The sequence below is a fragment of the Lampetra fluviatilis genome, chromosome 5 (assembly GCF_964198595.1).
Source record: "Lampetra fluviatilis chromosome 5, kcLamFluv1.1, whole genome shotgun sequence".
NCBI lineage: Eukaryota > Metazoa > Chordata > Hyperoartia > Petromyzontiformes > Petromyzontidae > Lampetra > Lampetra fluviatilis.
The window spans coordinates 15,060,530-15,079,341 of record NC_136279.1 but is presented as its reverse complement, the minus strand read 5'-3'; the positions used below and the strand labels follow the sequence as shown (position 1 = coordinate 15,079,341).

General features: G+C 48.3%; 1 protein-coding gene across 3 annotated transcripts; it reads right to left on the bottom strand.

Moving 5' to 3' along the window:
- Positions 1-302: 302 nt before the first annotated feature.
- Positions 303-17,253, bottom strand: HINFP (histone H4 transcription factor). Of its 3 annotated transcripts, none has more exons than XM_078856904.1 (10): positions 16,948-17,253; positions 14,178-14,322; positions 13,428-13,762; positions 12,832-12,946; positions 7,419-7,571; positions 6,164-6,241; positions 3,604-3,724; positions 2,508-2,646; positions 1,484-1,608; positions 303-892 (listed from the first exon to the last, which is right to left on the bottom strand). In XM_078856904.1, the coding sequence occupies exons 2-10, from the start codon at positions 14,320-14,322 to the stop codon at positions 634-636; spliced, it is 1,470 nt and encodes a 489-aa protein (XP_078713030.1). In that variant the 5' UTR covers positions 16,948-17,253; the 3' UTR covers positions 303-633. The 3 variants fall into 3 exon arrangements, with proteins under 3 accessions (XP_078713030.1, XP_078713032.1, XP_078713031.1); XM_078856906.1 differs by lacking the exon at positions 16,948-17,253 and adding an exon at positions 16,195-16,418; XM_078856905.1 differs by lacking the exon at positions 16,948-17,253 and adding an exon at positions 16,132-16,212.
- Positions 17,254-18,812: the final 1,559 nt, after the last annotated feature.

Below are 18,812 nucleotides of genomic sequence, written 5' to 3'. Positions count from 1 at the left end.
GCACTGATTTCGGATTGATTGGTACCCCAGTCGTGGAGTTAAGTACACCCCTGGAAAAAAGTGTCTCAGGAATAACATTTAATTGCCTCGGCCCTTTTGTATTATTTGGTACCCCGGGGTACCGCCATAAGGATCATAAATGTAACACATGCATCTCTCCTTGCTTCTTTGTGCACTTCTTAGCATCTCGATTGTCAACTCTAACATCACTACCCACTAATGTGGAAGTGATCTGACGCCACACGGTTAGGTAGTTCTTTTCCTCAATTGGGTGTGTTCAATTCACATGCTTGACTCTGCTACAAAAGGTGACACTTTTATTATGGGTTTAAATTACAGCACAAACAAAGCATTGCATAAAAAAGATATTCGTGAAATACGTTGTAACAAGACTGCATTACAAAGTGTTAACGTGCAGTAAAATTGGTGTGTTTGGTTCTTAAAATCTGGGATCGCAAATTGGCCCACACTTGCTCTTTCATCTCGCGTAAGACACCAGCCATGTCAATAAAAGTAATTCATTCTTATAGGGCTTAATAAAATTCCAAGTTAAAATGTTGACTATTGGTCAATTCAATGCAGGTTTAGGTCCTCTGGATATGACAGCATTTGAGTCTCCTGCGAATGCAGGTGTTATTCCGTCTGCTGCAGCGTCTCCTGCTGCTGCTCTTCCAGCTGCAATTCCAGCTGCAGTTCCAGCTGCAGTTCCAGCTGCTCTGTCTCCAGCTGCTCTGTCTCCTCCTGCTGCTGCTGCTGTTGTTCCAGTTCCAGCTGCTGCATGTGCTGCTGGTGTTGCTCTTCTTCGCAGTCCTTGATGAGCTGCTCCGCAAGCTCCACGGTCTCGTAGCGCACAAGCTGCACGCGCCGGTACCCGTCCTCGTGCTCCTGGTACCTACACACCATCGTCGTCATCACCAGCCATGGTCAATCCACTGCTGGATGAAGGCTTCCACACCCACTACCACCACCTACTGTACAACATCATCATACACAGAAGACTTCTTGCACGAGTCAAAATGTATTTTTACTTAAAAATATTTGCTCCTCTTTTGGCTCTGCCTTAAAAGAGATACCTGGCACAATGTGTAAACATCACTGCTGGGGAGACCAAACGCATCGGGTGTAGTGCTGGCCGCCCACACCCTCGTGTGCCAGCCTCCATAGGTGCTATCTAAAGGCACTTGCCCCAACAGTTGAGGCTATATGGGGGATCCTTTCTCTTGGTATGGAGGTGTGTGGGTGGTAGGCAAGGGTCTTCTATTCTTGCGTATGGCAGTATGCTTAGGAGCTGGATGCCAATGTCCAGGTGTGCTCGTCAGGACGGGAGGGCTTCTGGAGAGAGTTCATGTAGCATTGCTATTCCTCCTCCGTTGAAGGAGCGCAGAACTACAGTGGTTTACTACGTGGTCCATAGTTTGAGTTGCACGGCCACAATCGCATGACTGTGGCTCATCTTTAAAAGAAGATGATGCAGCTCGAGTACCGGAAGCGTGGGTATCCCGGCGGCCAGCGGAAGCGGTGAGCCACGCGCAGGTGCTTGGTGAGGGTGCTGCCACGCGAGAAGGCCTTCTCGCAGCAGTGGCATTTGTAGCACGCGGCCGCGGCGCCCTGCACACCGGAGCACACGCGGCACGTTGGATCACACGCGGCATGTTGGAGCACACGCGGCACGTTGGAGCACACGCGGTACCCTGGAGCACACGCGGCACGTTGGAGCACACGCGGTACCCTGGAGCACACGCGGTACCCTGGAGCACACGCGGCACGTTGGAGCACACGCGGCATGTTGGAGCACACGCGGCACATCGAGACGCAAGCGGCACGCCGAGGCACAAGCGGGACCCTGGAGCACAGTGGGGACACAGCAACGGGGGACAGCGTGACGACAAACATGGCGTGTCCTCCAAATCCCGGGATCCGACGCTCCTCGCCTTCACCAACCTGCACCGGGCAGCGTGGTGAAGTATGGTCAAATAACCCCCCCCCGATGACCCGCATGGCATAGGGAGGCCTGGTCTGGCAGTGGATTGACAAAATGGCTGTGTTTGTACGTACCAACTCGCATTCTTTGTTGTTTGTGTTGTGTTTAGTGGTTGCTGCCTGCTGTGGATGCTATTAGCGCTGTATGACACGGTTGAGGATGATATTCATGCTGGTGGTTGTTTGTGGTTGTTTGTGGTTGTTGGCATTGTTATTCGCAGTGGTGGCGCTGGTTGTGGTTATTTGTAGCGGTTTTTATTCATAGTGGTGGTTACAGTTGTTGTGGAAGTTGTGGCTATTGTTGTGGTTATTCTTGCGGTTGTTGCTCATAATGGTGGTTGCGATTGTTGTGGTTATTGTTGCAGTTGCTATTCACTGCGGTGGTTGCAGTTGTTGTGGCAGTTTCGTTTGTTATTGACAGTTGCGGTTGTTGTAGCAGTTGTGGTTGTTGTTATTCACAGTGGTGGTTGCGGTTGTTGTGGCGGTTATTGCGGTTATTTTTCACAGAGCTGGTGGTTGTTGCTCACCTGATGCACGCGCCGGTAGTGCTGCCGCACGGTGTTGACTGTGCGCGCGGTGAAGTCGCACCCCGGCGCATCGCAGATGTGGGGCTTCCCAGTGGAGTGCGTCTCCATGTGGCGACGCAGGTCTGCCTGATTCTTACATCTACGCCCACGCACAGCGGAGCCGGGCACGGCGTCCACATCAGCCCGCAGAACACCACAAATACAAAGATACCCCATATAGCCTTAACAGACTGTTGGGGCAAGTGCAATTAACGAGCAACTATAAAACCTGGCACGGCACAAGAGGGGGTGGGTGGCGATAACCACGCCCAGCTGGCTTTGTCTCCCTAAGTGGCGATGTTTACATACCGTACGAGCTAACCATTCTATGCTGAGTGGACCTAGGGGAGGCCCAGCACCAATGAGGTACTGGTCAATGGTATTAGCTGAGCTATTTGAACTCGGGCCGCCAGGTTTATAGGGCAGTTTTTTATGTGTTAACCCATGGATTTTCTCCAAGTACTGTTTATATCATCATATGCAGTACAATTTAAATAATGGCAGCTGCCACATGCTCATTTTGACCAAACCCAGCGAAAGCCACAAATTCCATCTGCGATGGCATGACAGATATTGTCAGATAATACTGTGCAGTGCACAATACAATGTGTGTATTGTGAGTGTTGTAGATGTAAAGCGACCAAACATTCTGCTTTGGGTGGGGCAGTCCTGGTGTTCTAAAGCATTTGTAAGAATCTGGATTTTGTCCCAGGTAAACATTTTCTAGTCTCATGCTCAACATCTGGGTTGTGGGTAGGGTTGGCAGATATGTGCGAGGGCCTATGAGCAGTCGGCTGGGCAAACGTTATGGAAAGGTGCGTAGAGGTCATTACTCTCTGGATGGGGCGAGTGGTTGAGTGGATGTAGCCATATTCAAGTGGGGCCAACTCACCATGTGCCCTGGTTGAGCCTCCCAGATACTTATCAGCTTAATGCATGTGTGTATATTTTTCATCGTAGGATTTGAACTACAATGCTTAACATGGCTGGTTATGTGCCATGTGAAATGTGTTTGTGCGTGTAGTGAACTATGCGATAGTGCGTGCAGGCACCGTACCCGTGCTGGCACATCGAGCAGGGGAAGGGTTTCTCCGGCTCATGCCGGTACCGGATGTGATGGCGCAGCGAAGATGGGGCCGGGCATGTCATGTCGCAGAAAGGGCACTTGTAGTGGTTGACTGCATTCAATACCAGACAGCACGGATATCAAATGTCACGTTAGGCATGAAACGATCCACTGACTCAGCAGTTCATTTACGTGCTACAAAGAAGGGCCATTGCCCTAGACGTCACCAATTTTACATCATTTCTTTCAAGGCAGTATTTTATTTATGAACACATCAACATTGAGTCATTGATGATCGATTATTGACATCAGTTAAGGTATATTTTAACACCCAGGATAACAATTGCAGAACTGTGTATATTAATAATGTTCTTCAAGGCGTGGACATTTTATCCACATTTCCCATTAGAATAACGATCGGAATTAACAGGAGAGAAAAAACTAGAAGTACAATCAGGATAGACGGTACAAACAAGACAGTGGAAACAAGACAGTACACACGAAGTTAAACAACGAAGCCAGTGCACAGACGGCACGAGTGATATGGTCAAAACAAGAGGGTATCGATGAGAAAATAAATTAATTCTAGATTTGAAGCTTTCCTGACTGCAAGGATTCATACTCTTAGGTTTTTTCGGTAAAGTCACGTAGGTAAAAAATAAAAATAAATAAAAGTAAAATAAAAATCACGACGTTTCGGAGGCAACACAAGCTTCCGTCTTCAGGTGGAACCGCCACAGCACGCTTGCTGTGTCAAGTTAAGTACTTGATACAGCAAGCATGCTGTGACGGTAAAGTACTTGATACAGCAAGTGTGCTGTGACGGTTCCACCTGAAGACGGAAGCTTGTGTTGCCTCCGAAACGTCGTGATTTTTATTTTACTAATTTTAATTTTATTTTTTACCTACGTGACTTTACCGAAAAAACCTAAGAGTAGAAAATAAATTAGACTAAGAATATATGAAATGTTATGAGACAGTACAGACAATACGAGACAGCACAAATTAGAAAAAAGTATGTAGAGGCAGATCTTGCATAGCGCGACCCCGTCGAACATTGAATCGTGATGTTGCTCTTTGTCCTGGAGAATTTTTTGTTTGACGAAAAAAATAAAATCCAAACTCGCTTTTGAGTGAGAACACGCAGCGCCAGTCGGCCGATAAAATGCACCCACCACCAACTTTGTTTACATTCGCTCAGCCAATGAGAGATGCCGCACACCCTAAGCCAATCAGCACTCCACCACGCGCAATTCGATTATTACAATTCGTGGCCATGGTTACATACAAATATCGATTTTTTTTTCCCACTCCAGTTTTATTACAGTACATTTATCCAGGTGAGGACTCGCGACACCAATATAGAGTCTCAGAGGCTCCACCTAAAAGAAACCTCACCACAGAAATGTCGACTGAGGGCATCACTAATAGAACTCAGATGGGGAGAGCACCAGCTCCCCCAAGCTCGTCTCCCACCGCTGCCTTTAGAAGTACAGTAGAATGCACTTGAGTAGAGTACATAATATTTACTGACGTGAAAATAAATTAGTTTTTTGAAATATATATAACATGTTTTCTACCTGGATTATTATTTGTGCTCTTACGGATACTGCAATGAAGCTCTCATAAATTGCTCATGCATAAGAAATAATGCTGTCGGACCCCTGTTAGTGCTGATTCTATTTGCGCTCACTTCTCCAGTAACGTATCTTGAGCAATAAGCGAGGTCTGTCTGTAATTCTTTTAAACAAACTGTGATCCTGAGTGCGAATAAAATCATGGATGGGGTGAAGAAACACATGCCTATCACATTCCATGCAATGAAATCTACCACACATTGCACACAACAGCAAAGAATAGATGCTGAGGGTTGCACTTACTCTATCCGGTCTGTAAAGCAGACCCCTTTATAGAGGATTCAAACAAGAAGGGGGTGAAGCCTGGAGAACTGAGGTGGGGGCAGGGGTTAGGCACAGGGAGAAGAGGGCAGCAAAGCAAAGTGCCCATGGGAGCGAAATGGAACGCAACCAGGCGGAACGCAAAAACCCGGGAGACCAACGCAAGACATGCGGCTCAGGCTGTTCGCAAGGTAGGTTTGGAGGCACAGAAGCAAACGTGAGACAATCTAAGACTTGGTGGTTGGGGAATTAGGTGTGAGCACAAAAGTGCCTCTCTTCTGCCAAAGTAAAATACAAAGTCAATATTTCCTAGATGGTAAAATATGTATTTAAATACTTCTGTAAGGAGTTTAAAAAATGAACTTCAAAATACTCTCACGGATACCGACTTGGGTTGAGTGACATTGTGAGAGGTGGAGTTCATGCATTTTGCATTCAATGACGAAGCCATAATTGGTGCTTCAAAGTGGAGTGGTGTGTGGTAACGACTCTGTATAGTGGTTATACATGGTGGTGATTGTGGTGGTATATTTTGAGTTGGTGTGCCTTGTTTTCATTGGCTCTCGAAGATGTGACGGTGTATGTGATGTGTGCGGTGCAGCATTTTAAAGAGAACCATGCTGCGTTGGTGGTGGCGATTGTGCAAAACTCACTGTGGTGTCGCATGTGGTCTCTCAAGATCCGTTCACTCGTGAAGTTCTTGGAGCAGTGGGAACACTGAAATACTGCCACTGCAAGCATGCACCACGTACACATTAAGATTGCATCACCTTGTCAATGACATTGCATCGTGAACACACAACAACTTACTATTGCACACGTGCCCACTACAAACAACCCATACACTCCACAGAACAACAAGCAGTACATGCACTATACTAGTACCACTTTAAGAAGGGCAACAGTCGTTATCATCTAGGTAGGCTGGTCCTCATCATAGGAATGTGGAATTTCCACGACTGGCTGAGGACCTCGAACATCACACGACACGCATAACACTCACCATCACACAACACATCACGCTTACACCTCACCATCACATAACACGCATACCACTCATCATCACACAACATAACACACATACCACTCACCGACATACACAATTCACCAACACAACACACCACAGCACACATACCACTTGCAAATACACCATAGCAAAGTACAATGTGCAAATAAAACACCACAAATACCACTCAACCCTTACTCTACTTGTTGCACTTGGATGATACGTCTACTCTATGGCATCAATAAACGTGACGACAGCACCTCTGGGTCAGATGGTATTCAAATAACCAGCTCAACGAGCTTGGGAGCCCCAAAGCCGAAGGACTCAAGGAAGTTACCACTGCTGCTTCTCTGTTGTCTTTGCACTCGACAGAATCGCATCACCATGCTTGTAGTGCCACGATTTCCATTGCCCTTCAGGTTTTGCAGATCAATTCCCCCGTGAACGGGGGTCGGTAACATGCGGCTCTTTAAGGGATGCTGCGTGATGTTACTTACTAAGGACCACCGTCTCGTAATCACATGCCTTGGCGGCTCTTGAAATATTGAGTTTTTACCGATTTCTAAAAAAATGGCTCTTCTTGTAATTTAGGCTTCCGATCCCTGCCCATGACTAAAAAGAGCTTATTATACTCACTCTACTTTGACGTTAGACTGGTACCATTCGCCTATTCATGCATTTACACCGACACGGGTTGACTCAGCAGCCTTGAACACCCTCCTGCCGCCGTGGGGCAAGAGCATCAGCACTGGGAATCACAGCAGGGAAACTAAGATATTCAGGATCGGTGCCCGACTACCCTTAACTGACTTGGGCGTCGTGCTGGCCTTAATAGCCACTTGCTAACAACACTGGCGGTAGCAGTATTACAGGGCTACGTGGTAGACTGTTGCGTTCGTTACCCTGGTTGGTCTGGTGACGTGTGACGTGGTCGATGAGCTTGGTGTTGTTGGAGAACATGCCTCCGCAAGTGGGGCATGCAACCACCCTCTCCTGCGTATGCGAGCGCAAGTGCTCGCACAGGCGGAAGCGCATGCGGCACGTGGCCTCGCATTCTGAGAGAGCAAAGGGGGAACCCAACAACAACGATGCATCTGCACAAACGGATATGTTTACCTTTTTTTCAAAGCAATGGATTACGCGATCAAATATCGGTTCAATTGCTTAACTAATCAGATAACACGACTGTAGTTGTAAAAATTCAATAAATGTTAAAGCAGTTCCCGCATGTGCCGCTGAACGGGAGGTAATGGGTGGGGCTTGAGGATGCCATCAGCATCATCAGTCGCATCACGCTGGACGTGGCTTACAGTTTGATTTATTTTGTTTAACAGGTGAGAACTTAAAATACAGGATACAGTGTAATTTGCAAGAGTGGCTTGGGTCAACAAAATTACAAAAGTAATAACAGAAACAAAGCAAAACAACGAAAAAATAGAATTCACCACAAAAACAACAAAATACAAAACACACTAAAAACAACCACGTGAGAGGAAATCGAAAACGGTGCACAAATAGACAAAAAAATATAAAATCAAATAAATTTCCTTAACCGATAGTTGGCGCGGACAAATGACCTTTAAGAAGGGGATTTCCCCTTCTTCAGAAAGCAGGTTATGGGGGTGTCTGCCACTATTAGCAATCTATCGGCAGTGCAGAAAAATACATTTGTGGACTGTACTTTCCCACACCTTAGATTAGCACGGTTGGCTACGCACAGTGCTAAAGAAGTTCAACATACATACATAGATACGTACTTATATCTACACCCTTCACCAACCTGCATTTACCAGCGTGGAAAAGTAAGTCCCATGAACCCCACAACCTGCGCGGTGTGGGAAGCCCCTCATCCAGTAATGGATTGACAATAATGAACTGTACATGTGTGGACATTGTTTTGAATGAACACGACATCCACCGTACAACATGACAGAGCACGCGAGAAAACATCCAATGCAGCAGGACACATTAACAAACATCTCTGGTATAACCTATAACGAGACTGTTGGGGCAAGTGCTGTTAGCAAGCACCTATGAAGGGCAGCACGGCACACTAGGAGGTGGGTGGCCAGCACCACGCCCGATCGCCTTAGTCTTCCCAGTGCTGATCCTTAAACACCGCACCAGGTACTGATTTAAGGCAGTCGACCTAGAGGAGACCCAGGACTGGTTCAAATATTCGCTACTGTCATTGATCGTGGGCAGGAATCAAACTCGGGTCACCGGGTTCTTAGCGCAGTGCATGAACCATTGACCCACCGCTCCCAACACACAAAGATCTCCCGTATAGCCTGAACAGACTGTTTGGGCAAGTGCTATTAGTGAGCACCTATGAAGGCCGGCATGGCACACGAGGTAGTGGGAGGGTGGCCAGCACCACGTCCGACACACTGAACACACACACGCGAGCAGACACACACACAGGTCATGGGCAAAGAGCAAATGGGACACAGGGTCACACGCGTGAGCAGCTGTTGTATCCTAACCCTTCTTCCAAACTTGATATTTTTATATATTATCTTTTTACTTGATATATAATGAATGAAAACACCCCAAAGCGCAGCAAACTGCAAAACACCAGGTGTTGTTAAGTGATGAACTGGAGGAGGGCTGGGATGACAGAATTTGCAACTTTGTCTCAAGGAAGATAAATCCAGGGTGAGTGGTCAAATGAAGTGGGTCAGCAACGCTGTGTGCACAGGGGAGGGAGCTGATTAACAACCCTGCCCGGCTGAACGTGAGGGGGCCTTTGACCTGAAATTAAGAATAACACTCCCAGAGCAGAAGGTTGGATGGCCACAGTGAGACGAGAATAAGGGTGTTGTGCCTCTCTCAAGGCTGCAGGCTCAGCTGAATAACAAGGCTGCGGAGGTTACCAGGAGTTCGCGTTCGCCTAGTTAAGTCAAAAAGCTCAATAATTCTGTATTGCTATTAAAGTAACGTTAAAGTCGGAATTTAACAACAGGATAGGCTAAAGTTATCGATATTCACACCCACTCCAATTAAACCAGGCCACAAGTTACGCCTACTGAACCATCACCATCATTAAGTCAATATGAAATGTTATTTCCATACTTTAATATACAACTCGACCCAAAGCATATGACAATCAGAACCTTCCTAAGTCAAAATTGAATCGCACCCAGATAGGAGCGAATAGTCGATATAAGGTTGAAGAGGGAAGGAAATTAAGAGCACGGCGAACTGCAAACGTAAGCAAAAAAGCCGGGAACAACACACCAGCCAGCAACAGCGAGTCGGGCTTCGACAGGCCATAAAAGTAGGAATAATAACTCCCGGGGTCAGGGGACATCAGAAAAGCAAGCAGACAAAAACCAGAACTGACTCCAAGGTTCAACCGCCCTCACCTACAAGGAGTGACGGAAATTAATGAGGCCTTGAGTTAACGGCGTCAGCTGGACAGCAACAACAACGGCGAGCAGAGACAGAGTGAGGCAAAAACCTGCGAGGCTATGAAATGCAACTTCATGTCAGGAAAGCCCTGACCAAGTTAAGTTAAAAACATCACAATACATAATATCGTACATAACATCAATGTTAACGCTATTCACCGTAAACTACATTCCGCTTATATAACCATGCAGACACCAAGGAATACGAATTCCTAGGATCAAGAAACTTACCCCTTAACCTAAGATATCGGAAATAAATTAATAATAATAAGCCTATGCATGAAAAGACAAAAGTAAAACTTATGAAAAGCCAGGATAGCGGGATAAATCACCACCAGGTCGAAATAAAATACATAATAAAAGAGCGATGTTAAACCCAGGGTCGGAGAGAAAGGGAGATCCCGGCCGTCTTTGTATCCCCGCAGCGCGGGATGGGAGTGTGTATGTGCTCGGGGAGGCACCTCCACTTGGGTCAAGCACCACGATGGGAAACGACACACCTGAGGTTACATACAGAATCATAACTGGGAAATGGTAAGGGACAAATGTTAATTTAAAACTTTTTAACCATGTCTTTGTGTGCTGTGAGGATCGGAGGGAGTGTGCCCCTCCCTCCAGGTCGTGCAACACGGACAGAGACGCCTGTGAGACGATTTGTAACGTCTGTGTTTTGGTTCATGAAGAAGGCCAGACAAGAGATAATATTGCACCCAGACAGAGAGACGACTTCGAGGCAATTTGTAACATCTGATTGTTTGCTCATGGATTTTATGGAGGGAGTATGACAACGGAAAATACCGTGGGTGATGCACACAAGGACACACGGACGTACGGACACACACATGAACACACCTACACACGGACAGATCCTGACACAGTAAATCAAAAGAAAACCCCGCCTTGTGGGCAGGACCCAAAGGGATTTTTCAGCATAAAAAGAAGGACTCTGAGCATTGGAAATCAGTTCGACCAGGAGAGTCAACTCATCACGAGTGCGACCAACGGGTCGACTCATGAGCGAGCTGGACCGGAAGGGTCGGCTCGACTCATCAGCCGAGTTCGACCAGAAGGGTCAACTCACCAGCCGAGTTCGACCAGGAGAGTCAACTCATCACGAGTGCGACCAACGGGTCGACTCATGAGCGAGCTCGACCGGAAGGGTCGGCTCGACTCATCAGCCGAGTTCGACCAGAAGGGTCAACTCACCAGCCGAGTTCGACCAGAAGGGTCAACTCACCAGCCGAGCTCGACCAGCGGGTCGGCTCGACTCATCAGCTCGACCGAGCGGGTCGACTCAAGGACGAGCTGCGACTAACGGGTCGGCTCGACTCTTCAGCTTCTGGGACTCAGCCGAGTTCAGACGGCTCTCGGGGCTCGACTCAAGCGGCTCCCCGTCTCCTCTGCAGGCGGGCAAGACCCGCTTGACAGCTCAACTCGGCCGCGACAGCCCAACCTCTGCCGAGTCGGAGGTCCCTCTGCTGGCCGCCAGCGTCGCGGTTTGGCGACGAGGTGACGACCCAACACTGCACGCCAGGAGCGAGCTGTGGGCGCCACCTACCGACCGAGCATCCAAACCAAATTCCCCACGGCGACAGAGGAGCGACTAATACGTATGACGCGCACTGCCCCCTCACCACACGACCACCAGGCGTCTGTTTGACATAAAGAACCGACTCCGAACACTGACTATTGAAGACAACTCTTACCACTCAAACCCACTCGAACCCATAAGCCGTCCGTGGCTGTGAAGGCATCCCAACGACCGAGTGATGGCCATCCGTCGTTTATAAGAGTATTCGTAATTTTATCTTTAATATTTAGTGGGCTGTACTCTTAATGGCATAAATTCCCAACAGATCCATCAATACGAATTGATTCTTGGCACCTCCTTCCGCCGAGCAACGCTCACGTGGGGAGTGGTGGCCCACCAGATCCTTATCAGGTGATCTGGTCCCCAATTAGTAAACTTGATAAGATAACGATCTTCGGAAAAGGAGCGCCGTCGCAGGCCTTTACTCCGAGCCATTCTGTTGTCAGATAACCTGCCGATGTATCTGTTGAGATTGGTGCCTTTAAGAATAATAACTGTTTTTGATTGTGTTTTTATCGCCGTATAATCTTTCAAGTATCTTTCATTCATTAACGTTAAGGTTTTCTTAGCATAGTATTTGCATGTTTTAACGACTCTCTCTCTCACTAACAACCATCGCGTTATGCGGGATCTATGCGCCGTTGTCAAGTGAAATCAGACAGTCATTGATGATACTGTATTGATGCCGTGTTGACGTTCCGGGATTGAGAGTTCGCATACTATATCATAGTTGAGGTTGAATTAGTAATAAATTGATTAATACAGAAGTGGTTGTGTGATTCTTTCCTGAAGTCTATGCATAAGATCTGCTTCTGCGTTGAGATCTGAACTTGGTGACCTTAATAAACACACTAACACATACTCAGTAAATGTTAAAGCGATAACGGGGCGAACCAGGGACCTAAAGATAAGCGAGAATGAGACGAACCTAGACAACGATGCCGAGTTAATCTAAGTTAATCTTGCATACTTACACCACACCTGCATAACTGCATACGATTAATTGCCGTATTCCGATCGATAACCCACCCTCGTCACCGAGGCGGGGTCTGGTTATCATAACGACTTGCATCATCATAATTACACCCACTCGCATAATTACTACAATTACCTCTCGAATTGGCATAATTAAATGTGCATAATTACATAAATTAACATATTTCCGGATAATTACACATTTGGCCAAATTTCATTTGATTACTATTATTTTCACTGAATATTCATAACCCACATATACAACATAATAATTTCACCCACGCACGCATACAACATATCAAAATTTTCATACCCAACATATACAACACAGCGAACCTTTCCAAAGGCAGGTGATAGAACCTCCGTCAGTGTTGACCGCGCCGGACTGCTTGAACTTCTCTGTGTGGGAATCCACGTGCCGGTAAAACCACTCAGGGTGAGAGAATTTACTCTGCAATACACACCAGACAGAGGCAGGGGACGCATGCCACACGTACACACCGCATATCGCACGCAATGTACACATAGCAAAGGCAATGAAACTGGGCATCAGCTCATCAAATAATAGATTAATAGGATCACGCACATAGCAATTGGTTAACCGCTTATGATATGCGATGCGATTGTAAGCGTACAGCATATGTGTGTATATATAGTACAGTATATATAAGTAGTGGGGACTGCGTTACGAACCCGGTCACCCGGGTTCGATTCCCACTCAAGGCCAACACAAGTGACAATTATCTGAATTGTGGGCCTCCCCTACGACAAATCAGCCTTAAATTAGTATCTGGTGTAGTGTGTAAACAGCGGCACTGGGGAGCCAAAGGCATGGTGCTGGCCACCCACCCCCTCGTGTACCTTGCCGGTCCCAAAAGTCTGTTAAGATTACACAGAGCATCTTCGTGGTGGGTGTGTGTGTGTGTGCTCACTTCGCAGCCATCCCACTGGCACTTGAAGCTGTCGGGCAGCTCGGGCACGAGGTTGCGCGTGTGGCTGTCGAGGCCGCAACTCGGCACGCTCCGCATCACCGCGCCCTGGTCGCCCGCGCCGCCAGGCAGCAGCGCTGCCTCCTCCTGCAGTTGCGGCAACGAAGCGTCGGCAGCAGGGTCTACCGAGGGGATGGCTGCCTTGCACGAATCGAGGACGAACAGGCCCAGCTGCTTGAGTTTGGTGTGGAAGGCGTGGAAGTAGATGTGACGTTCTAACTCGGGCGGACCCTCGTATGCTGTGAAGCCGCATTCCCTCCACAGGCAGGTCACCTCGCCTAGGCACACAAAGACAAGTTCCCCCCGTATAGCCTTACTAGACTGTTGGGGCAAGTACTGTAGGTGAACCCTCTGAGGGGCTGGCACGGCACAAGAAGGGGTGGGCGGGCAGCACCATGTCCGGCCGCCTTTGTCTCCCCAGTGGCAATGTTTACCACACCGAGTACTCATTTGAGGACTGGTTCAGATTACCGTCACTGGTGTATGCATGGCTGTGCACATAAATAACATACACAACACACGTGCGCGTGTGCACTTTGTTAACTGCAGTCGGGTTCGCAACTGACATAACTGTACTGTTTGCGATGACAATACATCCTTGTTAATTTGCCATCAAGAAACAACCACACGGTAACAGGAATGACTGAACAAGGTCACATGTCTATCAAATGAAAAAATATATCGTCCCCACACCTGTGGAAATCTGGGATAGGTGGGCACGCAGGTGGGAGCCCACGTGGCTGCTGAACACCTCAATGCTGGAGGAGACAAATGCACAGGTGCCCCACTCGCACTGGAGAATCGGCACCATCTTCTTGGCACACCTCCGTGGCGACATCTGCTCACACCCACAGCACACACAGCGTGGCACATCACATACACAACACTCACTCTATTCGTCACTCAGTGGCGGTGTCGTCACCACGACGCCTGTGCCAGGCCAGGTGCACTCTGAGGCCACGTGGAGTGTCGAAGGCTCGCTGACTGGAGGTCACGGGACAGACCCAACATGTGCCATGGGTTGACAGACCGAGATGATGCCCCATCTGTGGCCCCTACACCCCTATATGAGATCTTCACTCAAAACTGCTCTAGAGGAGTTGTACCCCCCTAGCTGCCACTGCTATTCAGTGGCCTAAAATCAAATGTTTTCGTTCCGGATGACCGTTGCAACGTATGATCTTGTCTTTTGATTTAGTGTGCTGATCTTTAAAGGTGCATTTTAAAATTTTTGATACTCCTACTGATGCTCCTGCTGTTGTGGAGTGACTCATGCAGCCAGCTATGGCTACAGGGTTTGGTAGTACATGTTGTTTGTCGTTTATTGTGAAATTTCGGTCACAGTTCCTATGTTCACTGTTACATTGCTTTTATGGCTTTATTTTGGTGATTTCGAAAAGTGTTTTGGTTTGGTCATGTTTGTTTGTTGTAGTACTGAGTTAGAATGATGGCTTTAATCTAAGTTGTCTTGTGGTTGTTGTTGTTTGAATTTTTTTTGCACAGCGTTGATGTACGGTGCTTTTTTTCTGGAAGACTTTGCAGTTTTTTCCTGGATTTTTCTGTTTGCGCATAGTCACTTTCAGATGTTTTCTTGTTAACGTTTTTGTTGTTTTGTTTGTTGCGGTTGCACCCGATTCAAGAGCCGAATGGCTCACAGGGCTACACCAAATAAATTAAACTGAAACCCACATGGCACATCACACACACACATCAAACGGCACACACACACACCATGTCACATCACACACCCAATGGCACTCACACAACATGGCACATCACACACACACACAACATCAAACAGCACACACACACACTCCATGTCACATCACACACCCAATGGCACTCACACCACATGGCACAACACTCACACATAACGTGAAACAGCACACACACCATGCCACATCACACACACACAACATCAAACAGCACACACACACACCATGTCACATCACACACACACACACCATGTCACATCACACACACCATGCCACATCACACACCCAATGGCACTCACACCACATGGCACAACACTCACACACAACGTGAAACAGCACACACACACACCATGTCACATCACACACACACACACCATGTCACATCACACACACCATGCCACATCACACACCCAATGGCAGTCACACAACATGGCACATCACACACACAACATCAAACAGCACACACACACACCATGTCACATCACACACACACAATATCAAACAGCACACACACACACCATATCACAACACTCACACACAACATCAAACAGCACACACACACTCCATGTCACATCACACACCCAATGGCACTCACACCACATGGCACAGCACTCACACACAACATCAAATAGCACACACACCCCATGTCACATCACACACACCATGCCACACATACACCCAATGGCACTCACACCACATGGCACAGCACTCACACACAACGTGAAACCGCTCAACAACCGCCATTCGCCACTAAGTGGCGGTGTCGTCACCACGGCGCCTGTGCCAGGCCATGTTCGCTTTAAGGCACTTTTAAGGCCACATTAAGTGTCGAAACAGAAGACACACACACACAACATGGCACTCAACCCCCATGACACATCACTCACACGCACGCTTACCATGGGCACATTATATACTCCAAAGGCACTCACGGAATGAACCTTTGTCCCTATCCCCCTGTGTCTCCCACATCTGGGCCTCCGTGTCCGTCTCACCGTCTCCCACTCGGCGTGTCCCTCCCTGTCCCGTGTGTCCGTCGCTCTTGCCCTTTGTCCCTCTCGCAATCTCCCACCATCATCATCATCATCACCTCCTCGTCTCCGACTCCCATCTCGCCACTCATTCTGACGTCTCCCAGTCTCTGTCTCTCAGTCTCTGTCTCTCCCAGTCTCTGTCTCAGTGTCGCCGTCCCCGGGTCGTAACGGCGTCTCTCTCAGCCTCTCTCCCCACCTCGTCTCCCCCCCCCCCCACCTCGTCTCCCCCCCGTGTCTCACCGTCTCTCTCCCCCCCCCCACCTCGTCTCACCGTCTCTCTCCCACCTCGTCTCTCTCCCACCTCGTCTCTCTCCCACCTCGTCTCTCTCCCACCTCGTCTCTCTCCCCCCTCGTCTCTCTCCCCCCTCGTCTCTCTCCCACCTCGTCTCTCTCCCCCCCCCCGTGTCTCACCGTCTCTCTCCCACCTCGTCTCTCTCCCCCCTCGTCTCTCCCCCCTCGTCTCTCTCCCACCTCGTCTCTCTCCCCCCCCCCCGTGTCTCACCGTCTCTCTCCCACCTCGTCTCTCTCCCACCTCGTCTCTCTCCCACCTCGTCTCTCTCCCACCTCGTCTCTCTCCCACCTCGTCTCTCTCCCACCTCGTCTCTCTCCCACCTCGTCTCTCTCCCACCTCGTCTCTCTCCCACCTCGTCTCTCTCCCACCTCGTCTCTCTCCCACCTCGTCTCTCTCTCTCCCCCCCCCCCCCCGTGTCTCACCGTCTCTCTCCTCGTCGTCCCTCGCGGTCTCCGCGTCGCTCACCGCCTCCGCCTCCTCCTCCGCCTCTTCCTCTTCCGCCGCTGCCGCTGCGAGCCGGTCACGTGGGAGCGCACGCGCAGGAAGGAGACGGAGCAACGGAAAATAATCAATCATTGTCGTGAATCATTCCGCGTGCGGGAGGAACTGTGTGGACGCCGTCGGATCGATAACATCGCGGGATCGCGACGGGTTCCGGGTCGCGGGGAAGGGGAGATCCGTCCAGCAAGTGGATCGATCGTGGCCAATGATGATTCGGGCAGGATGCTGTTGGATGGGTGCCCGGTCTCACGCAATCCGCCTCCTGTCCCACACGTGACAAGAGTTAGTTTACTCGTCCCTTCTAGATTTGAAGCTTTCATGACTGCAAGGATTCATAATCTTAGATTTTTCAGTAAAGTCACGTAGGTAAAAAATAAATAATACAAATTTATAGAAAAAATAATAGAAATAAAATAATAAATCACGCCGTTTCGGAGGCAACACAAGTCTCCGTCATCAGGTGGTAGCTGTGACGGTCCCACCTGATGACGGAGACTTGTGTTGCCTCCGAAACGTCGTGATTTTTTTCTTTTATTTCTATTATTTTTTCGATTATTTTTTACCTACGTGACTTTACCGAAAAACCTAAGAGTATATTTACTCATCCCGTCAGCCGCACGCACGGCTCTTGGCACGAACGAACAACGTCGCAAGTGAACTCTGGCCCGGTTTCAACGTTCAGTGTCTCGTTGGCAGGGGATGGAAGACCCATTTATCTAAAAAAAAATTAAGCAAACGCCAAAAATCTCACCAAACTCAATGCGCAAATCTATGGCGGCTATAACAGCAGTTTTGGGTATGGGCATTCTGACAATATGAAATTTGTTGTCAAAGTAAGGCATGACGGGTTTCCACTGTATTGGGAAGAGCATGTTTGGTGGATTGAAGGATGGCTCACAGGGCTATACCTAATAAATGAAATGAACTTGAACTTGGTGGCGTGACGAAAGTAATGGAGCTGCCTAACGATGGAACAAAATAAGTAGAGCGTGGGAGGTCGCTCCTTTTCCTCTGCTGCCCTCGATCTGTAGCCATCTGCACTGCTGACTCCTTGTAGCTCGCTGGTCAAGTCCGTGCGAAAGTATTTTCTCCCTCCACCTATGACCGTCTTTGTCTCCGCATCCTGTTATCAATATAATCCATCGTGTATCCTGTACCGTACAATTATTCTCTCTCTGCCACGTCGTGCCCTCTTCCCCATTCCGCAGGTGCCCTCTATGTATGGGATCTTGAATTGCAGTTTGATTAAAATTATTTATGAATCCAAATGAACATATATTGCAACGAGTGCTGCCATCTCCACGTATGCCACCAGGGAGCAGTGCAGGAACGCCTTCCGGCCACTTGGTTGAGCATTGTGACATGGCCCCCAACCCACTGAGCTTGGATGTTTGTTTACCTTTTGGTGGTTTTTTTCTTAGTTTATGCTCCATCGTTAGTTTATGCCTATCGTACCATCGGCATCATGTCACGAGATGCAGTCAAAATTACGTAGAAAGTGTCAGCGAAAGACATTGTTCACAGAACTACATCCCAAAAATCCTTCACGTTAATTTGTGACCCTTTCCAGAGATGGTGGGGACCATTCCCGACACACTCTGCTATGAGATTGTTGCATGACAAACTGAAAAATCCCAGACCTGGAACTTTCTAATTTCTGTGTATACACTATTTTAATATACCCCTTTTTGTAGTGTGCAGTCACTTGTGATTTTAATAAGACAATCATCTACAATTGAGAACCTAGTTTTTATTGCAGGTGGCTGCCCATATTCGAACATAGGCT